The following is a 25,635-nucleotide window of genomic DNA, read 5'->3' on the forward strand; positions in this document are numbered from 1 at the left end:
TGGTAGCAGGCATGGCCTGCTTACACCTTGGCTCCAGTGGAGGCAATTGTCGGAGGCAATTCCTGTGTGAACCCGTTCAGGTCAACAAATGTCAAGTCACCTCCAGGCACCTTCAGAACATGGCCTTGAAATGTCAAGTCACCACCAGGAAGTTCTCTGCATCGTGCCCACTTGGCCTATAAATGGGTAGTTAATTATGCAGAATGACTATCCACCATTTGCTGGGCAGATAGCCTCTGAATGATGAATTGCCTCCAGGAAGATCGCCTAGAGAATACGTCAGTCCCCTGGTCTGACACACCCTTCTCGGAAATTTTCTTTGATCCCATACTAATGTCCAATCCCCAAGGGATCAGGAAGATTCTGCTCTTGATTAACTCGGTTTACCTCATTCCCCAGCATCAGATCAAGATGATACTGGTCAAGAAAGTTCTCCTGAACACTTTTCAGAAATTTTCTAACCCTTTTCTTTTGCTGTAATATAATCCTAATTCACATTTGGGTAATACAATAATATCCCCACTCTATACTATCTTAATGTCTCTGATTTTGAGGATTTGCTCCTCTATCTCTCTCACTATTTGGAAGCCTATAGACTATCCCCGGTAGTATGCTCCTCAGCTCGAACCAATTTGATTCTGGCCTTACTTTGAGGATATCCTCTTTCCAACACAAAATATTTTTCCCTAATCAGTAATGCTACCCCAACACCTTTCTTCCATCACTATGTTTTCTGATATTTTGTGTCCTTAAACATTAAGTGCCCAGATCTCACTACTTTTAAGCCACATTTTTGTTATTGCCACTACATTATTTTCATGAACACCTATTTGTATTTGCAGTTTAACAAACTTATGCTCCATATTTTGAGCATTTACGTGCGCGTATTCTTGACCTGTCTTTGTATTCCACTTAGTCCTTCACGGTCTGCTCCTAACTAATATGGCACTACATCCTTCTCTAGTACTAGCCAACACACTGTACGTTGTGCATCTTATTCCTCCTTTCTACTCCGATATGCTGGTGCTCAATCCCCAATTTAGTTTAATCATTCCCAGACACAATAGTAAACTTCCTTGTGAGGACATTGCTCCCAGTCCTGTTGGGGTGCAGCCCATTCCTTTTGAATAGTGCATTTTGCCCCAGAACTGGTCTCAAAGCCTTAATAATCTGATGCCTCCCTCCTGCACTAGTCTTCAAGGCATGCATTGATCTTCCAATTCCTACCCTTACAGGCAAAAGACACTGGGAGCAATCCAGAGATTAGTACCTTTGAGGTTTTAGTTTTAACTTATTCACTATCTCCTCACCATCTGACCCATAGCATCTCATTTTAAAATAAAGCCCACATTTAAAGTCATCAAGGGCAGCAAACAAAGATGGGAGGCAAGAATAAAATATAAAACCATTTACCTGCAGGAAACTTACAGAATTAATTGCTTGAACACTTTTATTTATCGGAGGAGTATGGGGTTGAATCAGATCCAAATTGTTAAGAAGAATGTTTCCTCTCAATAACAGCTGTTAAGAGTTCTAAGTGGAGAGAATTTAGCAATCGGCTCAAAAATTACCCTAATTAGCAATGTCACTCAGGCCAGCTAATCCTCAATTATCTCCTTCACACAGAGACAAATGCCCTTTGAAACCATCCTCTTTGCATTCAAGCAGGTATCTTTGAGACCATTCTGCTTGCACGCATGTCAAGGGGACCAAAATCATGCACAGTTCCCTGAACAGAGGACAGCTAGGCTACCCACATTTCTGATAATGTTTCTCTGTATAGAGGAAGCAAACATCTGCTAGAAGAAAAAACATGCTTACTGATTTACCATTCTCAGTTTATTTAACCTGAATTCATTTCAATTTCCATTATTTTGAGAATCATAGAATCCCTCCAGGACATGAGGCCATTCAGCCCATTGAGCCTGCACCAACCCTTCGAAAGAGCACCCTACCCAGGCACAATCTCCCACCCTATCCCCATGACCCCACCCAATTTTGGACACTTAGAGGCAATTTATCATGGCCAATCCACCTAACCTGCACATCTTTGGACTGTGGGAGGAAACCAGAACACCCAGGGAAAACCCACACAGACACGGGGAGAAAGTACAAACTCCTCACAGACAGTCACCCAAGGTCAGAATTGAACCTGGGTCTCTGGAGCTGTGAGGCAGCAGTGTTGGCCACTGTGCTGCCTCCCAGTCAACATTGAAGGTGTGGAATTTCGATGGGTTGTGATTTTCAAACTAAACTTTTAACATAGATAACCGCATAAAGGTCAGTGTCAGTTTTATAGATAGAGATACATGTATGTGAGTGGATATGAGTGCGTGTGACAAGAGAGAAATAATAATGCTGACTGTGGTTCAACGTAAATGTAGATAAAAATATCTGGCCAACATGAACTGTGGTAAACTACTTGCCTCAGTACCCATGGAGTAATTAGCCATTGGTACTGTGGCCAACTCTCCAAATCTGACTGTAAATGAAGTCAAAGAGCTGAGGATTGAATGGTAGAAGCACATTATGGTATAATACCTGACAGACAATGGTGGTGTACTGTCCAGCATGAGCCTGCACCAGCACAGCCTCAGTGTGACGTGTTCGAAACATAAGCCCAAGGAACCATGGAATAGAAATCTTCACCTCATTCTTAAAATCCCAGGAGAGCAAACTATTTCCGAGGAAATGGTAGGGATGGTGCATCACTGCAAAGAAATACAGAGGAAAGAGAAGTAAAGATAACAAGATTGTCTCTACAGACTACATTTTAATTTTGAGAAAATACTTCGAACAATACAGATATCAGTGATGCACATGTTCTTGAGCTGGATATCACAAGTAACGTTCAAATATTTGCGTCAGCCAAATAAAATTCCCCACAATGGAATGAAAATAGTGAGTTATATATTTATGATGAGAATATCCAAAGAGCATCTCCTCTCCCCTTTTCCTCAATATCTTTTTTTGTACTCGAGGTAGTGGGATATGCAGATAAATACAATCACCAAAGTGAATATAATGTAAGACATTATGCATGTTATTATACAAGTCTTTTTACAAATATAGTAAAAGGAACTTTGCACCTAGAGTATCTCAAAACATATGGTCTCAACCTGTACTCAATTAAATGTAGTCAGCTATCTAAATTCTATTGATCCTCAATATCCCTTCCCCATGTCATACTGCATGGCCTATTTCCAGCTCCCTGTCAATACTAATCTGACTGACTGCCAGGAAAAGTGCAACAGCAATTGGTTAGGGAATTACAGTTTTTACGAGTCACATCTCACAGCTCTATTCCACGGTGCATTAATGCCTCAATGAACTGTGCCACCAGGGATATATCTAAACCCTTCTACGAACATGATTACTTTAGTCAGCAGCATGTTATTGGTTTGAAACATGGGTACCCACGGTGCAAGTTTGACAAGCTAGGATGTCTGAAAATAGACCTGTGACTGAAAATAAAAGTAAACAAAAAATCAAATGCTGATTATTTGGCGAAGCTTTTATTATCTGTACAATACCATAATCTTTCAGCCATGGCTTACCTTGTCCACAGTCCTTGCTTCCAAACCCCAGAGGGCATTCACAGACAAAGGTCTCCCAGATAACCATGCAGGTGCCTCCGTTTTTACATGGGTTTGAATCGCAGAATGGCTGCTTCATATTGCAACCTGAGGAAGATTGTGGGACACATCAAAAACCCAGAGTTTAAGAATCAACATGCCATGATATTACAGAAATAGTTCTAAACGACATAAAAGTCATGTCAAAATACAAAGCATTCAAATTCTAACATCTGGGTTGTGATCCAGAGATAATAGAACTGCATGGTGCACTGTACTATGGTCCTCTTGCCTGTAAGACTTCTGAAATATTCTTCACGTTCACTGAAAATGACATCATGGTGAGGAATGCAATGTTTTACTAGATCAATGTCAGAACCATTATACAATCTGCACATCAATTTAGCTATTTAATCATTCAGATGAAGTCAACATCCAATGTTTTAGCCTGCCACTCTCAGATGCTGATATTTGCAAAGTATTTCCAACATTTGCTGCTTTATTTTAACTTTTCCGAAATTGCCTAGGTTGCTTGCCCAACAGTCATCATGTCACAGAGATTAGGCATGATATAAGTCTAGAAAAAACATTAAATGGTCATTGTGGCTGGTGTTCTGGAGCATTATCAGGATCTCTAGAAATTAAAGTGAATTCCCAACTGTGCTGCTTATCGCCTTTTTGAAGTAGTGTTGTATGGTTAAATGCTAATACGGATAATAATGGTTGCTTATCCCCGATAACATTTCCATTCACATCATTAAAATTGGAAGTGATTAAAGTTTAGTTCATTTAATTTACTTTTACACAGCATTCGGAATGTCTTGAACATTTCGGTGATGAATATTACATCTACAAGCTGACGTTCAAATTTGGATGTATTTTATCTGATGGCGACGTTGATCTTTATAAAATCCAAGAAATAGAAATCTGTTTGAAAAGTGAAGCATAATTATTCCCAACTAATTACCACAAAATAGGCAAACACTTGATGTCTCCATCACTGGAGTAACGTGTGTCACGGTGCCCTTTTTAGATGCTCACTTTTGACTACGCAATTCGTGTTCCAGTTCCAAAGAGTATTCTATCAGCATTGAGGGATTTTAGAAAAATATATCTCTATGCTTGCAGGACATCAAATGATGAATGTTACATAATGCAGAATTTACGATACTTTGCATGTTCTTGTGAACTTGCCATTGAAAAAATAGATTTTGCTGTTTTGTTATTGAGGTTATTGAAGAATTAAATAAAGCTGTTACCTGTTTGTTTTACTGATTTTGAATTTTGATCATCTTTGTCACAGTTTTGTGAAAAGACGCATCTACATTTATCATTTCTTTCAATTAATTTGGCAGGAGGAGGGGCAAAAGAGTGAAGTGTTAGATAGGAGATACACAATGTCGGGGGAACTGGGAGAGACAAATAACATTAGAGCAGTTCAAATAGAAGAGGGATCAGACAGGGGAAATGCAAGACAGACTAAAGTAGAATTAGAATGTGTCTGTGAAAATGCCTGGAGCATGGTAAATGAGGTTGGTGAACTGCAAGCACAAGTAGCCACATGGGATTGTGGCAGAGTGCGATAATGGAGCCCTGGCTTAAAGAAGCGGAAAAGGCATTTAATATTCCTGACTGCAATGCATCTAATACAGCTCGGGAAGAGAAATTGGTGGGGCTGGGGAAAGTTGGCAGTATTGATCAAATATATTATCACAGCATTAGAAAGGGATGATATACTTGCGAGTTCAAAGATAGAATCTATTTGGTTCAATGAAATAACTTAGTTGCTCAGCAAATACGAAAAGCACCATATAGTGGGAAGGAGAAAGAGAAAATTCTAAAAGAATCAAGAATTTTAGAGTAGTGATAATGGGGGGGGGGGTTTAAATTATCCTAATACAGACTAAGGCAATAACAGTGTAAAGGGAAAAGGTGGGGGAAAAGGTACATTTCCAGTCCAAACAGGAAGGATAGTGCTGGTATGCTCTACATCTGGAAATGTAGAGGCATTTCAATGGGAAAGTACTTGAGAATCAGTGATCACATAGAGCGGACAGTGTTCAAAGTACAAAAATCAACAACCCAGAGGGGCACATGGTTGCTAAGGCAAGTAAGGGTGTAAATGGTGATAGTTTTGACCAAACACTCCCAGTCCTGCTTCGATATGGGAGTGGTGCCAGAGGACTGGCAATTTAGGCCAATTGGCCGAACATCACTGGTGAAGAAACTTGTAGAGATATTGAAACTTGTAGAGAACTTGTAGAGGAATCGAACCTGGGACCCTGGAGCCATGATGCAACAGTGCTACCCATTGTGCTACCGTGCTGCCGATATTTGGGAAAATATAGGATAATAAAAGAAAGCTAGCTCAGTTTTGCTGAAGGCAATTCCTGTTTGACTCAAATACTTTTTGATTGAGTTCTATGGTGAAGCAACAGAGGGGCTGGTTGCAGGTAGTGCAGTTGATGTTGTGTATCTGGACTTCAAAATGCGTTTGATGAAGTACTACATAACAGAATTGCCAACAAAACTGAAGCTCATGGGATTAAAAGGACAGTGGTTGTTTTTCAGACTGGCGGCAGAGTGCAGTGCTATCCCACAGGGTCAGTGTTGGGGCCACTGATCTTTTTGATATATATCTATGACATGGATTTGGGTATGAAGCAAGCACATGGCAGCTGAAATTCAATGCGTAGAAATGTGAAGTGCTTCATTCGGACAGGAGGAATGAGACGAGGTAACATAAATAAATTGGCATAATGTTAAAGGAGGTACAAGAATAGAGAGACTTGAGAAAGTGCAGGCACATGTGGCTGAAGGTAGCCTTTCTACTTTGAACACTGCCAAACCTTCTACATCCCCCTCACACTTCGTCATGTGGTGTCGGGCACCCCACATACAGAACACACACACCCACAACAGGAACTCCCCCAAACAGAGCTCCCCTGATGGCCCCCTATGCTAGGGGCAGTGCCAGGATGCTGCTCAGGCATGTCCACCATCCCCCCACCCCCACTTCCCCCCTGGAGAAGCAGGAAAACTAAAGGAAAACTAGCAGGAAAGTCTGCTAAGTATATTAAAATTTATTGAAATGAGGTTGCCGAAGGGCGGGAACCTCATTACGTAACCGGCGAGAGGCAGGAAGAATTGGAAAATAGGATTTCACCGGCGAGATTCCCGTTTTCCGATTCTCAAGATTTTGGCGGCCACATCACCATTCGCGCTTGCAGCAAAATGCTGACACAAAATTGCAACATCTGTAAAAGCTTGCCGATCATCAACAAGGAACAAGTCAGGACTGTGACGGAAAGTTCACTTGCTAGGATGAGTGCAGATCCACGCTCAAGTAGTTCCACACAATTCAGAACAAAGCAATACATTTGAAAGTCACTCCACCCACCACCCTAAACTAATTTCCTCGCAGTGGCAGTAATGTGTCCCACAGACAAGATGCACTGTATCAATTCGCCAAGCTTCCTTTGACAGCACCTTCCAACCCTACGGGCCGGGATTCTCTGAGCCTGCGCCGGGTCAGAGAATCGTCGATGATGCCGAAAATTCCCGCCACGCGGCTCCAACGCTGGGACGCGGTTCTCCGGCGGCCAGAGCATCGGCGCCAAACGCGCATGCGCAGTCGACACGGCACCGGTCGGGGGCCGTTAAAAGAGGCCCCTGCGGCGATTCTCTGCGGTCGACCGGCCAAGTTCTGCCGGCGTGGTTCACATATGGTACCACCCGGCGGGAGCTCGGATCTCCTGGTGGGGAGGGCGGGAGGTCAAACTCTGGGGGGCCTCCACGGCTGCCAGGCCCACAATCGGAGGCTTGGCAGGCGCGCTGGGGGAAGGGCCTACCTTCTTCCGCACAAGCCCGCTGTATCACTATGCCATGTTGAGTTGCGCCGGCATGGAAATTGCCACCACGCGCATGCACCAGCGCGGAGACGCCCGGGAAACGGTCGTCACGTGCATGCTTGGACCCACGCCGGCAATGTAGGGCCGCGTATCGGCGCCGGAACTGAATCGCTGGGCCAAGAGGCCCGTTGACGCCGACGTAAAACACTCCGTGTTTATGCCGGCGGCAACATTTAGCCAGGATTTTGGCTATAGCCATACCAGGCTGTGATGCAGCCAGATAGGATACTTTCAATGGTTCATCTGTAAAAGTTGGTAAGAGTTAATGTGGACATGCCGAATTTCCTTAGTTTCCTGAGGAAGTATAGGCGCTGTTGTGCTTTCTTGATGGTAGCGTCGCGTGGGTGGACCAGGACAGATTTTTGGAGATGTGTACCCCTAGGAATTTGAAACTGCTAAACATCTCCACCTCGGCCCCGTTGTACAGTACTGTACTTTCTGAAGTCAATGACCAGCTCTTTAGTTTTGCTGGCATTGAAGGATAGATTGTTGTCGCTGCACCACTCCACTAGGTTCTGTATCTCCCTCCTGTATTCTGACTCGTTGTTATTCGAGATCCGACACACTATGGTCGTTTCCTCAGCAAACTTGTAGATGGAGTAGGAACCAAATTTTGCCACGCAGTCGTGTGTGTACAGGGAGTATAGTAGGGGGTACGCAGCCTTGCGGGGCCCCGGTATTGAGTACTATTATGGAGGAGGTGTTGTAGTTTATTCTTACTGATGGTGGTCTGTGGGTCAGAAAGTCGAGGATCCAGTTGCAGAGTGAGGAGCCAAGAACTAGGTTTTGGAGCTTTGATATGAGCTTGATTGGGATTATGGTGTTGAAGGTGGAGCTGTATAAGGTGTTAGTGAGGCCACACCTGGAGTATTGTGTTCAGTTTTGGGCTCCTTACTTGAGAAAGGACGTACTGGCACTGGAGGGTGTGCAGAGGAGATTCACTAGGTTAATCCCAGAGCTGAAGGGGTTGGATTATGAGGAGAGGTTGAGTAGACTGGGACTGTACTCATTGGAATTTAGAAGGATGAGGGGGGATCTTATAGAAACATTTAAAATTATGAAGGGAATAGATAGGATAGATGTGGGCAGGTTGTTTCCACTGGCGGGGGAAAGCAGAACTAGGGGACATAGCCTCAAAATAAGGGGAAGTAGATTTAGGACTGAGTTTAGGAGGAACTTCTTCACCCAAAGGGTTGTGAATCTATGGAATTCCTTGCCCAGTGAAGCAGTTGAGGCTCCTTCATTACATGTTTTTAAGGTAAAGATAGATAGTTTTTTGAAGAATAAAGGGATTAAGGGTTATGGTGTTCGGGCCGGAAAGTGGAGCTGAGTCCACAAAAGATCAGCCATGATCTCATTGAATGGCGGAGCAGGCTCGAGGGGCCAGATGGCCTACTCCTGCTCCTAGTTCTAATGTTCTTATGTTCTTATAAATAGGAGTCTGATGTAGGAGTCCTTGTTGTCGAGATGCTGTAGGGATGAGTTAGGGCCAGGGAGATGGCGTCTGCTGTGGACCGGTTGCGGCGGTATGAGAGCTGCAGTGGATCAAGGCGTTCTGGGAGTATGGAGGTGATGCACTTCATGACCAACCTCTCGAAGCACTTCATTACGACTGAAGTCAGGGCCACCAGACGGTAGTCATTGAGACATGTTGCCTAGTTTTTCTTTGTCCTCCAAACATCCATCAGGTCTTCTGTCATTCAATCTCTCCTGGCTTCCACCGTATATATCGTGACCTTCCATTTGTTCTTGTCTTACCCACCCACCCATTGGTCAAAACCTATTACATCTCTAACTTTTGTCAGTTCTGATGAAAGGCCATTGAGCTGAATGTTAACTCTAGCCACAGGTGCTGCCCGACATGCGGAAAATGTTTCGTATTTCATTTTTATTTCACAATTGAACATTCTACATTAAATATCAATTACTCTACAAACACATCGAAACTTACCTTTTCCATTGTATAATTTTAATGTTTGCTGATTAATGTAAATATACACTCCAATATTGTAATTTTAACAGGTTCCACTGCACTTCTTCCAGTTCTATTTGGCTCCATGTATTGGCTTCTCTATAGCTTTCATTCAATGGGTTTATTCATTGTACTATGTATGAGTGAATAATTGATACTTGAAAGAGATTAGAGACGGGCATATTTTATTCTTGGGGAGGATGGATGTGTGGTTGAAGGCTATATAAAACTACTTAAGCTTCCATCTCAAATTTTAGGGTGCTGAAAGAACAATTTCAATTAAGCCCCATTTCTTTCAGGTGTTTAGTATAATATTCATATCCTAAAGAAACAACTATAAGAGAGGAGGGAGAATTGTTTTACAAGTCATAAAGGTTGTCAGTGTTTAACTGTTACAAGAATCTCAGAGGTATGTGCCAACATCAGATCCATATCATGTGATCTGTGATTTTACATATCTTACCATTTTATTATCTGTACAAATGGATATCTGTCATCCATGAATGTGCAATGCTAAGCATTTTTAGGGGAAAATAACATATCTTTTAAACTGACTTTGCACACAGTTCACAGAGAGAGAGAGAGAGACACAGTGTACATTTGCAATATACTGTCAATAGGATTAGAGGTACATGACTCCATTACCTGGAAAGGTACCATTATTGGCAATGTAGGCTGCCATGTCAACACGTTTGTTGTCAATATGAAGCTCTTTCATACATCCCGCAAACTCAGTGTTAACCACTGGGAAATTCTCAGGTAGGTTTGGGACACCCCCAAGTAGCAACGGGCCGGTGAGATCCAGAGATCTATTAAAAAATGGCAAAAGTATAATGTCATCGGATACTTTACTCGAGGAATAATTCACACATGCACATACACTGACAGCTAGCTGCAAGACCAAGTTAACAGGCATTTTTGAAGGCGAGGGATTTTAGTAACAGTTTACTTTAAGTTTAAAGTTTCAGAATTTATGAAATTGGCCTGATTTCACTTAATGGAAATGATTACTGTTAAATGTCACAGAATGAAAGGTAACCACAAAATTGGTGGAATGCCACGTCATAGGAGCCACCAAGCATTTCAGGGGCTACACAAACAAAACATGTTAGTTCCATTATCAACACCAGTTATTCCAAGCATTGCAACTTCCTAATTCTTTGATGAGCAAAATGTTACTATCAGTAATTTTTCTAAAAGTTATTCAAGAATTGTGATCTTCGAAGGCCACATGTTCCATTTATGTGTGCCATGGAGATAATTTTGCTTGAAGAGTCAGTACTGTTGGTATTAGAGAAATTGGCATTGAAGAGATCTTGGGCGGAATTTTGCTATTTTTTGGCAAAGTGTCAATTCGAGCAGGATAAGTGGAGTGTGGTCTGCCTGCTGCTTCGCCGGCTTTTCCGCCATATGTTTGTGAAAACATAAACTAAGGGTTGGGTCAGAGCTTGACCCACCAGCAACTTATTCTCTTGAAAGATCAGTGTCTTTTTAAAGAATACCCTGATGTAAAGCAAAATAGCAAAAAGGAACATCGCACTGACACGACACTCCCTCCACCCATGGACATGGAAACCAACAACCCCCCCCCCCTTTCCCACGGATCTACCCAGCCCCCCCCCCCCCCCCCCGACTATGGCTCCTTCTGCAGCACCCCATGGAACCCCACACCCCATTGGCAGTGCCAAGGGGCAGTGTCAGGTTACTGCCCTGGCATGTCCCTCTCCCCCCTGGGGGATGTACTTACCTGTGTGCCTCTGGCAGGTTCTGTTCACATGGTGCACGTTGTGGAGGACATGTTGTGATTCACATCAGCGTGAATGGACAATCCAACAGGGGTGGGGAGAGGGAGGACGACAATCAGGCGTAAACACTTACCATAATAATAATGATCTTTATTGGCTCAAGTAGGCTTACACTAATACTCCAATGAAGTTACTGTGAAAAGCCCCGAGTCGCCACATTCTGGGGCCTATTCGGGTATACAGGGAGAATTCAGAATTTTCAAATTAGCTAACGTCTTTCAGGACTTGTGGGAGGAAACCGGAGCACCCGGAGGAAATCTACGCAAACACGGGAAGAACGTGCAGACTCCACACAGTGACCCAAGCAGTGAAACAGATCTGGGACCCTGGAGCTGTGAAGCAACAGTGCTAACCACTGTGCTGCCCTACCATGTACAAACAATAGGTCGAGATCTTTGTCAGGTCATGGGTACACGGGCATCTTACCAACGTAAAAGTCGTTTTGGATTCTCCACCCCCTCCAAAAATAGGGTGGAAAATTCCCCCCCATCGTGTTTAACAATATGTGAAAGAAATCGTCAAAACTATCCTTCGTTAGTTTCAGGCTCTTCCTAAATGTCTGTGCTGGAATATATCTGCTGTGTACTGTCGGTTCAAGGGCCCCTCAAGTTAATTTTGTACTCCTCAGAATGCTTGAAGACGGCATTTGTTTTTAAAGTAACCTGCACTAAATAATACACAATAAAGTCAAAGTAAATGGTAATTGGAAAGTGGGTGGTGCAATTCACTGGTTCTTCACCACCAGAACATGGGCTCAAATTTAGCCCAGACTGACGGGATGACTCCCAAGTGTAATGGAAACGAGTAACAGCATCAGCCCATCTCAGGAGATGATGGACTGCGCCCAGGATGTATGTCACTTCTGTATTGAACACAGTTTGTTGTGGCTAAAGAGGCAAATTCATGAGTGGGTTTGGCCAAGATCGACTGATGGTTTCTCCTTCCACCGGCTCCAATTTCTATCATCTGATCATCTCTTTGGCCCCTGTTTTTCCCACGGCCTTCCTGGCTGCTCCTCTCTGGGCATTTCAGTCATCACTGAGGACTTCACACGTATCCATAAGAAAGACGCAGGAGCCGAAGTGGGACATTCGACCCATCTAGTCTACTCCGTCATTCAATGAAATCATGACTGATAATCTTCACCACAGCTTCAATGGCTTCTCTCCATAACCCTCAATTCTCTTACTGATTAAAATTCTATCTATCTCAGCCTTGAACATAGTGAATGACCCAACCTCTACAACCTTCTGTGGTAAAGAATTCCACAGATTCACTACCCACTGAGAAAATAAATTCCTCCTCATCTCTGTTTTAAATTGGCAACACCATACTCTGAAATTATGCCCTCTGGTCCTACCTAGACGCTCCCACAAGGAGACCAACCTCTCAGATCTATCCTGTCAAGTCCTCTAAGAATCCTATCTGTTTCAATAAGGTTGCCTCTCATTCTAAACTCCATGAGTACAGGCAAGCACATCATTAACCCTCATTTACATTCATCTGAATCGCATTAGCAAGATTGAAGCCAAATACAGCATCAGCAGCCCCACCCCCTACCCAGAAATTACCTGTCTCCACAGCAGGAAGTCACACAGGCATCGTTTAGTACTCCTTTTCAAAAGCGTGAAGCTGGCGCAATGGCTGCTGAGAGGAAGTGAGTAGCCGTTTCCATTTTCTGGCATGCAGCTCAAGGGCACTGGAGCTGTTGCCTAGTGCTCGGCGCACCGGGGGGGGGGGGGGGGGGGGGGGGGGGGGGGGGGGGGGGGGCTGAAGCGTTTCAAGATGGAGTTCACCCCTAGTTCGGGGTAGGGGGTGAGGGGTTCTGCATCTGAGGCCTTCAAGCCATTTTTTAATATTGTGGAGAACCATGACAGGGGCAAGCACAGCTGCAGCCTTTCTGTCCTACCAAACACTTCCAGGAAACAGCCTTGCTGTGGCTTTTATGTTGAAAGTCAATTTCGCCCCCTTTGACTGTGACCAGCCTCCAGCTTCACATTTGAAGGCTATTGCAAATGATGACTTAGTTGTGTTAGTTTGAGAGCACCTCACACTCTCCAACTCTCATGTGCCTGTCTCAGAGGATGATTAATGCATTGCATTTCAAGCAAACTTTGAAGCCTGGACAATGTGCCTGAGCTCTAGGAGCATCAGCACCATAGAGACAGCAGCCAGCAATCAAACAATCAGCAGGGTACCACAGTGTGTAGCACTGTTGCTTCACAGCTCCAGGGTCCCAGGATAGATTTCCAGCTTGGGTCACTGTCTGCGTGGAGTCAGCACGCTCTCCCAGTGTCTGCATGGGTTTCTTCTGGGAGCTCCGGTTTCCTCCCACAGGTCCCTTTGGACGTGGAGGCTTTGGAGAGAGCACAGAAAAGGTTTACCAGGATGTTGCCTGATATGGAGGGTATTAGCTATGAGGAGAGATTAAATAAACTTGGATTGTTCTCCCTAGAGAGACGGAGACTGAGGGGGCGTCCTGATAGAAGTTTATAAAATTATTAGGGGTATGGATCGGGTGAACAGTTGGAGGCTTTTTCCCAGGGCGCAAATGACAATTATAAGGGGGCACAAGTTCAAGGTGATGGGGAAAAGGTTCAGTGGAGATGTGCAGGGGAAGTTTTTTTTACACAGAGGGTGGTGGTGGCTTGGAATGCACTGTCAAGTGAGGTGGTTGAGGCAGATACGTTAGCGACCTTTAAGACTTATCTGGATAGGCACATGAACAGTTGGGTATAGAAGGATACAGGCGGTTGGTCTGGATAGGACACGTCATTGGCGCAGGCTTGGAGGGCCAAAGGTCCTGTTCCAGTGCTGTATTGTTCTTTGTTCTTTATCCCGAAAGACGTGCTGTTAGGTAATTTGGGCATTCTGAATTCTCCCTCAGTGTACCCGAACAGGCGCTGGAATGTGGTGACTAGGGGCTTTTCACAGTAACATTTCAGTGTTAATGTAAGCCTACTTGTGACAATAAAGATTATTATTATTATCATCAAAAGAGCTGGGCTTCAGCACTCAGAATCCTCTTTCAGCCAACGGTTAAGTGTGTGAATTAAGGGAAGCACCTAAGTCCGATCTCTCTAATGTTCCCGGCAGAGATTTGGGGTCTAGCGGCTCCTGATGTGGCTGTGGGACAAGTTTGTAGAGCAAAGTTTGTCAGCACAACTCGCTTGATGGCACTTTGAGAGAAGACGGGACAGTGGCAGTCCAGGCGGCCAGACTTTATCACCTTTGAGCTGGCCAAGGCCCATCAAAATGCCCCAGGCTGCAGAATTCTCCACATACGCCAGAATACCAAAGGTCCAGGGGACAATCAATGGCACATGTTTCACCCTAAAAGCACCAGGGCACAGGGGGTGCCCTTCATTAGCAGGAAGGTGTTCCACTCCCTGAATGTACAGATTGTGGGTGACCACCACCCCCATATCATGCACCAGCATACTCACTACCCAGGGAGCGCGCACGACAGCTACATCCAGGGGCACTAAGATCTCCGATACATTCAAGGACCACCCCAGGATGATGGGTTGGCTCTTTGGGAACAAGAGTTGGGTGGGAGATTGGGCCTTGGTACGGTGGTCTTTCAAAGGGAGGTTCGATGGGCCAAATGGCCTCCTTCTGCACATCAGGGATTCTACGACATGTGGCATTTTGTCTGGCACAATCTACTTACTTGAGACACGTCAATTGGATGAAGGGGCAGTGGATAGTCACTTATGTGGCACAGACCAACCTCGTGGTCAGTGACTGCTCCCTCCTCGGGCAAACCTGCAATTTACGGGGCCCATTCCTCATGTGGGTGGGGGATGGACATGGATCTCTGTCTCTCTTTCTCCACGCCCCCCCCCCCCCCCCCCCCCCCCCCCCCCAGTTTTGTGGGAGTGAGTGGTGAGACAGTGTTTAAAAGCAGCTCCCCCTTGTTCGTGGCAAGACGCTAAGGCAAGAGCCTGGTGTATCAGACAGGGAGGTATCCAGTAATAGCGAGTATCACATGGGGGCTCATTTTCGGCACTAAGTGCCGTTGAATATGGGCTACAAACTCGCCAACATGACTCTCGAGGAACATCCGCCAACTGTGCCCAAAATTACCACTGAGATATTTTTCCGTTGAATCTTTCGAGATGTGACCGCTACCCATTTTGCTCACTTGACCCAGCCAACAGAGTTGCCGCTGACATAAGAAGCTAAACATGCTGAGAATCCCTGTATGTTGCTGTACTTCCAAACTCAGCTCCCTTGCTTGCCAGGAGATGTGCAATATTCACCTGAGGCAACCGAGGTGGAAGCTGCTCAGCTACTTATCTTGGTTTGCATATGTTCTCCGTGCCTCACTACTGGAAATGAGGATACTGAGAACACAAGCCTTGTATACACAGAGCTTTGTATTTTCTCATTCTCCCAGTTTCTCTGTTGCATCTGTTCTGAAGATGTTGCCGTCCTCAACCGTGTTTGACATGTCTTGTTTCCGCAACTGAGGACTCCCACATTCTCTGACCACCACTACTGTGGGTGACAGGACCCTCAAACACGTCCAATCCATTTCCTGTACTTCTGCCCTCATCCCTTCCACTGCCTCCTAAAACCATAATGGAGTTCCCCTTGTCCTCACCTTCCACCCAACCAGTTTCTACGTTCAAAGGATTATCCTCTGCCATTTCCACCAATTCTAGCGTGATGTCACCACCAAACACATTTTCCCCTCCCCTCCTCTCAGTATTCCAAAGGGACTGTTCCTTCTGCAACACACTTATACACTCAGCACCCACCAACACCTCACCCCTTTGAGGCACATTCCCATGCAATTGCAGGTGTTAATACCTGTCCCTTTACCTCCTCCCTCCTCACTATCCAAGGCCCCAAAACAATCAGATTGTGGGCAGCAATTTACTTGTACTTCTTTCAATTTAGTCTACTCTATTCACTGCTCACAATGCAGTTCCCTCCACAATTGGGAGCCCAAACACAGATTAGGTGATCGCTTTGCAGAACATCTGCATTCAGTCCACTAGCAAGACCTTGACCTCCTGGTTGTTTGCCATTTTAATTCAACATCTTGTCCACATTTTTGGCTTTGTCTTGCTGTTGTGTTCTAGTGAAACCCAACACAAGCTTGAGTAACACCATCTCATTTTCCAATTAGGTACTTTACAGACTTCTGGATTCAACATGGAGTTAAACAATTTCAGACCTGAACTCTTGTCTTCCATTTTGTTTCGTCCAGTACCAGATCTTGTTCCCGTATTTTGTTTCATACAGTGCTTTCCCATTTACTCCACCTGACACCCTCCTCTTTCTCAACAGCATAAAATCCATCATTTTTTTTAATAAGTATGTTTATTGAGATTTTACATTTTATAAAATAACACAAAAGTTACAAAATAATACAACACCCAAAGCAAAAAAGAGAAAAAACAAATAGCTTAACCCACATGAGCACAGTGTGGAACAGGAGAACATCATAACTGGCTTAATACCATCATTAAACAGAACTAGATGTGATACTCATAGCTTCCCCCCACCTGTCCCAACTAGAGACTGAGGGAGGAACAGGAAAGAATCAAGACAACGTGACACACCGCACAACCCTGAAATCATCACGAGAAATCAGAATAAACGTCCTGCGCCATGATCAGGTGCACACCAACATACAGCCTCAGCTCAAATGACCGAACGCAGCCTTCTCTTTCCGGATGACAATCCAAATGCATCCGTGTAGGAGCCAAGAATGGATTAGTCATACCTACCCTTGCAAGAACAAAAGAAAACTCATGAAAACCCCAGTTCTAAGGGGAGTTACTTACATGCTACATAACACAACAAAACCCCAAACCCAACTCAAGGCAGAACCACAATCATAAAAAAAGGAGGAAGAGAGGGCCGACAACATAACAATATGATCAGGTGGGCAGCACGGTGGCGTAGTGGTTAGCACTGCAGCCTCACAGCACCAAGGTCCCAGGTTTGATCACGGCCTAGGTCACTGTCCATGTGGAGTTTGCGCATTCTCCGTGTGTTTGGTGGGTTTCGCCCCCACAACCCAAAGATGTACAGGGTAGTTGGGTTGGCCATGCTAAATTGCCCCTTAATTGGAAAAAACAAATTGGATACTCTAAATTTATTTTTAAAAAAATATGATCAGGTTAAAATAAAGCCCACAGGGACTCCCAGGGTAGAAAAGAAGAGAAAGAAGAGCAAGAAAACATCTGGCCATCCCACCAGATGACAAGATCCACCAGTGAAGAGCAGAAAATGCCATTAAATCACCCACCTAGGAGGAAACACAGGATACCCACCAAGGCACAGAACGTGATCCACCCCTAGGCCCTGTGAGGACCAGAGAGATAAAGCAACAGCCTCCCAGGGTCTCTCCAGGATTCCATAGATCGAAATATGACACCCCATTACTTTGACCATGCCATCTCTCCAACACCAAGACAGTCTACAGTCTAGGGAGGGGGGGGGGGGTAAGACTCGTCCTGCACAGCCACCTCCAACCTCCACTATACACCCCTGTACACCTATGACTATGTAGCCAAATTCCCCACCAACTCGATTTTAAAATTTGCTCATGACACCACCTTAGTGGGTCGGATTTCAAACAATGACGAGACAGAGTACAGGAATGAGATAGAGAATCTGGGGAACTGGTGCGACAACAATAATCTCTCCCTCAATGTCAACAAAACGAAGGAGACTGTCATCGACTTCAGGAAGCTTAGAGGCGAACATGCCACTGTCAACATCAATGGGAGCGAAGTAGAAAGGGTCGAGAGCTTCAAGTTTTTAGGTGTCCATATTACCAACAACCTGTCCTGGACTCCCATGCCGACACTATAGTTAAGAAAGCCCACCAGGGCAGCACAGTGGCACAATGGCTAGCATTGCTGCCTATGGCGCTGAGGACACGGTTTGGAATCCCAGCCCTGGGTCACTGTCCGTGTGGAGTTTGAACATTCTCCCAGTGTCTGCGTGGGTTTAACCCCCACAACCCAAAGATGTGCAAGGTAGGTGGATTGGCCATGTTAAAATTGCCCCTTAACTGGGAAACCAGCCCCCAATGCAGAGGGCAGCAGAGCAGAGCTACTGATTGGCTGTTCCGGGGAGATTTGCATACGTGCAGTTGCGGTCAGCCTAATTTGAAGGTGTACCTGCGAAAGAGACCCGAGGAGTTCGAGTGCAAGCAAGCATCAAGTGCAAGCAAGCATCCAGCAGAGGGCAGCAGAGCGGAGCTACTGATTGGCTGTTACGGGAGATTTGCATAAGTGCAGTGCGGTCAGCGTAATTTGAAGGTGTACCTGCGAAAGAGACCCGAGGAGTTCGAGTGCAAGCAAACATGCAGCAGAGGGCAGCAGAGCGGAGCTACTGATTGGCTGTTCCGGGGAGATTTGCATACGTGCAGTTGCGGTCAGCTTAATTTGAAGGTGGTTTATGAAGGGGCTGTTGTCAAGTGACAATTAAACCTGAAACACTTCCTCAGTGTTTCCCTCCCTACCCACTCCTCTAACCAAAAAAAAAACAACCGTGGTTGTCGGGAAGGTAAGTTTATCTCTTTAAAAACTTACCTTGAAGGGTGACATCACAGCAAAGCAGTGACCTGATTGGCTGGCAAGGAAAGTGCTCCAATTAGCAGTTGCTGGGAGAAATTTAACTCTTCGTGTGTCGGTGAGTATTGTGATTGGTAAGTAAAATCTTTATTCCTTTCACTTATTAATTATTTGATACTATATTTGCAATCAGTTAAGGTAAAGGGTAAAAATGGCAGGAGATCCCAGACCCGTATTATGCTCCTCGTGCACAATGTGGGAGTTCAGGGACATGGCCGATGCCCGACCTCCTCATGTGCAGGAAGTGTGTCCAGCTGCAGCTCCTGTTAGACCGCATGACGGCTCTGGAGCTGCGGATGGACTCACTTTGGAGCATCCGCGATGCTGAGGAGGTCGTGGATAGCACGTTCAGTGAGTTGGTCACACCGCAGGTTAGGACTGGTGATGGAGATAGGGAATGGGTGACCAAAAGGCAGAGAAAGAGCAGGAAGGCAGTGCAGGTGTTCCCTGCGGTCATCTCCCTCCAAAACAGGTATACCGTTTTGGATACTGTTGGGGGAGATGACTCACCAGGGGAAGGCAGTAGTAGCCAGGCTCATGGCACCATGGCTAGCTTTGCTGCACAGAAGGGAGGGAAAAAGACGGGCAGGGCTATAGTCATAGGGGATTCAATTGTAAGGGGCTGTTTAGCACAACGCTAAATCGCTGGCTTTGAAAGCAGACCAAGCAGGCCAGCAGCACGGTTCGATTCCTGTAACAGCCTCCCCGGACAGGCGCCGGAATGTGGCGACTAGGGGCTTTTCACAGTAACTTCATTTGAAGCCTACTCGTGACAATAAGCGATTTTCATTTTCATTTTCATTTTCATTTCGAGTAGACAGGCATTTCTGTGGTCGAAAACGAGACTCCCGAATGGTATGTTGCCTTCCGGGTGCTCGGGTCAGGGATGTCTCCGATCAGCTGCAGGACATACTGAAAGCGGAGGGTGAACAGCCAGTTGTCGTGGTGCATATAGGCACCAACGATATAGGTAAAAAAAAGGGATGAGGTCCTACAATCAGAATTTAGGGAGTTAGGAGATAAGTTAAAAATTAGGACCTCAAAGGTAGTAATCTCATGATTGCTACCAGTGCCACGGGACAGTCAGAGTAGAAATTCAAGAATAGTCAGAATGAATACGTGGCTTGAGAGATGGTGCAGGAGGGAGGGGTTCAGATTTTCGGGACATTGGAACCGGTTCTGGGGGCGGTGGGACCATTACAAACCGGATGGTCTACACCTGGGCAGGACTGGAACCAATGTCCTAGGGGATGCTTTTGCTAACACTGTTGGGGAGGTTTTAAACTAATGTGGCAGGGGGATGGGAACCAGATTAGGAAGTTAGAAGTCAGTAAAGAAGCAGCAACTAAAGCCGGTAAGGTACGAGATAATAAACTCCATGTGACTAAGGGGAAGAGGGGAAGAGTCGACAGGGATGATGAACGCAAAGGGACAGGTGGTCTGTCGTGCATTTGTTTTAATGCGGTAAGGCAGATGAACTTAGGGCTTGGATCAGTACCTGGGAATATGATGCTATTGGTATTACTGAGACTTGGTTGAGGGAAGGGCAGGACTGGCAACTGAATATCCCAGGGTATTGATGCTTCAGGAGGGATAGAGAGGGAGGTAGAAGGGGTGGAGGAGTTGCATTACTCGTCAGAGATGATATCACAGCTGTGATTAAGGAGGGCATGATGGAGGATTCGAGCACTGAGGCAATATGGGTGGAGCTGAGAAATAGGAAGGGTGCAGTAACATTGTTGGGACTTTACTACAGGCCTCCCAAAAGCGAGCATGAAGTAGAGGTACAAATATGCAGACAGATTATAGCAAAATGTAGGAGCAATAGGGTGGTTGTGATGGGAGATTTTAACTTCCCCAACATTGAATGGGATTCGTGTAGTGTTGGAGGCGTAGATGGAGCAGAGTTTGTAAGGAGCATCCAGGAGAGTTTTTTAGAGCAGTATGTAAATAGTCCAACTCGGGAAGGGGCCATACTGGACCTGGTATTGGGGAATGATCCCGGCCAGGTGGTTGATGTTTCAGTCGGTGATTACTTTGGGAATAGCGATCACAATTCCGTAAGTTTTAGAATACTCATGGACAAGGACAAGAGGGGTCCGAAAGGAAGAGTGCTAAATTGGGGAAAGGCAGAGTATAACAAAATTCGGCAGGAGCTAGGGAATGTGGATTGGGAACAGCTGTTTAAGGGTAAATCCACATTTGAAATGTGGAAGTCTTTTAAGGAAAGGTTGATTAGAGTGCAGGACAGACATGTTCCTGTGAAAATGAAAGATAGAAATGGCAAGATTAGGGAACCATGGATGACGGGTGAAATTGTGAGACTAGCTAAGATGAAAAAGGAAGCATACATAGGATCGAGGCAACTCAAAACTGATGAAGCTTTGGAGGAATATCGGGAAAGTAGGACAAATCTCCAACGCGCAATAAAGAGGGCTAAAAGGGGTCATGAAATATCTTTGGCTAACAGGGTTAAAGAAAATCCCAAAGCATTTTATTTGTATGTAAGGAGCAAGAGGGTAACTAGAGAAAGGATTGGCCCACTTAAAGACAAAAGAGGGAATTTATGCGTGGACTCAGAGGAAATGGGTGAGATTCTTAATGAGTACTTTGCATCGGTATGCACAAAGGAGAGGGACAAGACGGATGTTGAGGCTAGGGATGGATGTTTAAATACTCTCGGTCAAGTTGTCATACGGAAGGGGGAAGTTTTGGGTATTCTAAAAGACATTAAGGTGGACAAGTCCCCAGGACCGGATGGGATCTATCCCATGTTACTGAGGGTCAAAATAGCTGGGGCCTTAACAGATATCTTTGCAGCATCCTTGAGCACAGGTGAGGTCCCGGAGGACTGGAGAATTGCTAATATTGTCCCTTTGTTTAAGTAGGGTAGCAGGGATAATCCAGGGAATTATAGACCTGTGAGCTTGACGTCAGTGGTAGGCAAACTGTTGGAGAAGATACTGAGGGATAGGATCTATTCACATCTGGAAGAAAATAGGCTTATCAGTGATAGGCAGCATGGTTTTGTGCAGGGAAGGTCATGTCTTACAAACCTAATAGAATTCTTTGAGGAAGTGACAAAGTTAATTGATGAGGGAAGGACTGTAGATGTCGTATACATGGATTTTAGTAAGGCGTTTGATAAGGTTTCCCATGGCAGTTTGATGGAAAAAGTGAAGTCGTACGGGGTTCAGGGTGTACTAGCTAGATGGATAAAGAACTGGCTGGGCAACAGGAGACAGAGAGTAGTGGTGGAAGGGAGTGTCTCAAAATGGAGAAGGGTGACTAGTGGTGTTCCACAGGGATCCGTGCTCGGACCACTGTTGTTTGTGATCTACATAAATGACCTGGAGGAAGGTATAGGTGGTCTGATTAGCAAGTTTGCAGATGATACTAAGATTAGTGGAGTTGCAGATAGCGAGGAGGACTGTCAGAGAATACAACAAAATATAGATAGATTGGAGAGTTGGGCAGAGAAATGGCAGATGGTGTTCAATCCAGGCAAATACGAGGTGATGCATTTTGGAAGATCAAATTCAAGAGCGGACTATATGGTCAATGGAAGGGTCTTGGGGAAAATTGATGTGCGGAGAGATCTGGGAGTTCAGGTCCATTGTACCCTGAAGGTGGCAACGCAGGTTGATAGAGTGGTCAAGAAGGCATACAGCAAGCTTGCCTTCATCGGACGGGGTGTTGAGTACAAGAGTTGGCAGGTCATGTTACAGTTGTATAGGACTTTGGTTCGGCCACATTTGGAGTGCTGCGTACAGTTCTGGTCGCCACATTACCAAAAGGATGTGGAAGCTTTGGAGAGGGTGCAGAGGAGGTTCACCAGGATGTTGCCTGGTATGGAGGGTGCTAGCTATGAAGAAAGGTTGAGTAGATTAGGATTGTTTTCATTGGAAAGACGGAGGTTGAGGGGGGACCTGATTGAGGTCTACAAAATTATGAGAGATATGGACAGGGTGGATAGCAACAAGCTTTTCCCAAGAGTGGGGGTGTCAGTTACAAGGGGTCACGATTTCAAGGTGAGAGGGGGAAAGTTTAAGGGAGATGTGCGTGGAAAGTCTTTTACGCAGAGGGTGGTGGATGCCTGGAACGCTTTACCAGCGGAGGTGGTAGAGGCGGGCACGATAGCATCATTTAAGAAGCATCTAGACAGGTATATGAATGGACGGGAACAGAGGGAAGTAGACCTTGAAAAATAGGAGACAGGTTTAGATAAAGGATCTGGATCGGCGCAGGCTGGGAGGGGCGAAGGGCCTGTTCCTGTGCTGTAATTTTCTTTGTTCTAATCCATTGACTCTGTCTACAATTCCCCCTGCCTATAAAAGGCAGCCAGCATAATTAAGGACCTCACGCACCCCGAACATATTCTCTTCCACCTTCTTCCGTCAGGAAAAAGATACAAGTTTGAGGTCACAAAGCAACCCACTCAAGAACAGCTTCTTCCCTGCTGCGATCAGACTTTTGAATCGACCTTCCTCATATTAAGTTGATCTTTTCTCGAGCTATGACTGTAACATTACATTCTGTAGTCTCGCCTTCCTTCCCCATGTACGGTATGCGTTGTCTGCATAGTATGCAAGAAACAATATCTTTCACTGTATGCTGATACATGTGACAATAATAAATCGAATCAAACCCCTGCTGATGATGTAGGGCCAGTGATCAGTGGGCCCTACCAAACCCCTGGTCTTGGAGAGATACGTTCTGCTCCATTGAATCTGATTCACCCAGCCTCCAAATCAAAAATCCCAAAGCATGGCAGCCAATTCTTGAACTCAATCGGGAATTCATCTTCAATCTCTCACCAGGGACTGGACTCAGGGGAAATCCTGCCCGACCCCAATCTCCTGAACACCTCAGGGTAAATGACACGCCATGCAGCAGGATTACGATGACAGGAAGGTGGCCCCTGATCAGGGACAGTACATTTTCACGTGCAAGAATCCTTTCATGCGCCTCCACTGCTCTTCTAAAGGTACCTTGCAATTTCTTGACGTTAGGTTTACTGACCTGTGCTGCAGAGCCAAATTTCTCAGTCAAGGCAACATTCTCTAAGGCGGCCATCATCCGATGCACGTAGCACCGCCAAGGCAAGAGGCAACTCAGCAGCAACTGCCCCACCACCAAGGCCCCACCCCAGCCCAATCCAACCGTCACAAACAAACAAACAATGATTTTAGCATTTCACCTTGGCTCTTCCTCACAAATAAAACATTCAGGAACTTTGAGGGACATGGTGAAAGTCATGTAGCCCAAGAAAAACCATCTATGAAATGTGCCTCAGGACGAAACAACAGATTAAAAAGACCAGCAGAGGCGGAGCTCATGAAAACTCAATCACTCACGCGCCAACATCATGTGACCCCCATCCATCTCACTTCTATCACTCTTCCGTGCTGAAGAGTCATATTGGATTCGAAATGTTAACTTTGATTCTCGCTGAACAGATGCGGCCAGACCTACTGAGTTTTTCAGAACAAATTTCAGACCTTCAACATCTGCAGAATTTTGCTTGTATTTTTGGTGAGTTTGCTGTTGGCCCACACTCGACTTCTCAATTTTGGGCTGACAACAGTGGCAATCCCAGTGCTGATGAAGGGATAATTGTAAGCTATTTTCTAGTGTGATGTTAAAGGTTTTAATACTGTGTTAGTAATATAGTTTTGTTTTAATATACCATTCTCCGATTTCTTTGTGCAATCACTCCTGGAGCAAAGCATCCATTCCTCACAGTCTTACAAAATTAAAATAAAATCTTGGGGTTTCTGTCCAGTATCCTAGCAACTGTTGTTCTGGGATTCTAATAATTCATTCAGGGATTGAATGATTAGGCCAGCATTTATTACCCATCCCCAATTACCCATGTGAAAGTGGTGAGTTGCTGTCTTGAACCGCTGCAGTCCGTGTTATGTAGGTATGCCCACAATGCTATTAACAAGTGAGAGTCGTAGGTGCTTGGAGGGGAAATTGCTGGTGGTGATGTTGCCAGGGTGTACGTTACCCTTGACCTTCTCCGTAGTAGTGGTCATGGGTTTGGAAGGTGCTGTCTTAACAGGTTTGGTGAGCTCCTGCAATGCATCTTATCGATGCTACACACGATGCCAATTAAGCGGGCTGCTTTGTCCTGAATGTTGTCAAGCTTCTTGAGTGTTGTTAGAGCTTTACTCATCCAGGCAAGTGGAGAGTATTCCATCACACTTCTGGCTTGTGCCTTGTAGATCGTGCCCAGCTGATCGTGAATTAGGCTCGCTCTTGGTGATTTTATCATACTGCTCACAATTAATTTTGATTGAGAGCCCAGTTATTATATACAGCATTAAACGTTATTCCATATAAATGGCGCTATTGCAATACAAATTCCAGAAATTCCCCCACCGTCTTCTGTAGACCCATATTGGAATCTGTAACAAAATTCAAAAACATGACTCCCTGCAAGACTTTCTGTAATTGATTCAATGCATTCATTATTCCTTTTAAACAGAGGTTTGCTTTTTCTCGACTCCAGAAGTTGCTAACGCAGCAAGTTAAGAGCGTAGACATCATTGCTCGTCCTGCCCCATAAAATTAGACAGAAATCAAATATTATGGGAATGGAACAGAAATGAAAAATGAAAATGAAAATCGCTTATTGTCACGAGTAGACTTCAACAAAGTTACTGTGAAAAGCCCCTAGTCGCCACATTCCGGCGCCTGTCCGGGGAGGCTGGTACGGGAATCGAACCATGCTGCTGGCCTGCTTGGTCTGCTTTAAAAGCC

General features: G+C 45.2%; 1 protein-coding gene across 8 annotated transcripts in view; it reads right to left on the bottom strand.

Moving 5' to 3' along the window:
- The window catches only part of celsr3 (cadherin, EGF LAG seven-pass G-type receptor 3), a 295,892-nt gene that overhangs the window by 160,454 nt on the left and 109,803 nt on the right, over nucleotides 1–25,635 (bottom strand). For all 8 annotated transcript variants that reach the window (XR_005462394.1, XR_005462395.1, XR_005462397.1 and 5 more), the window contains exons 7-9: nucleotides 10,104–10,267; nucleotides 3,558–3,683; nucleotides 2,542–2,711 (exon numbers count right to left, since the gene is read on the bottom strand). Coding sequence is in view for 4 of the 8 variants with exons in the window: in XM_038812389.1 (XP_038668317.1) it covers nucleotides 2,542–2,711; nucleotides 3,558–3,683; nucleotides 10,104–10,267 (460 nt within the window). In the remaining 4 variants the exon portion in view is untranslated. The remainder of the gene's footprint in view (nucleotides 1–2,541; nucleotides 2,712–3,557; nucleotides 3,684–10,103; nucleotides 10,268–25,635) is intronic.

This window comes from Scyliorhinus canicula, chromosome 11 (genome assembly GCF_902713615.1).
Source record: "Scyliorhinus canicula chromosome 11, sScyCan1.1, whole genome shotgun sequence".
Classification (NCBI taxonomy): Eukaryota; Metazoa; Chordata; class Chondrichthyes; order Carcharhiniformes; family Scyliorhinidae; genus Scyliorhinus; species Scyliorhinus canicula.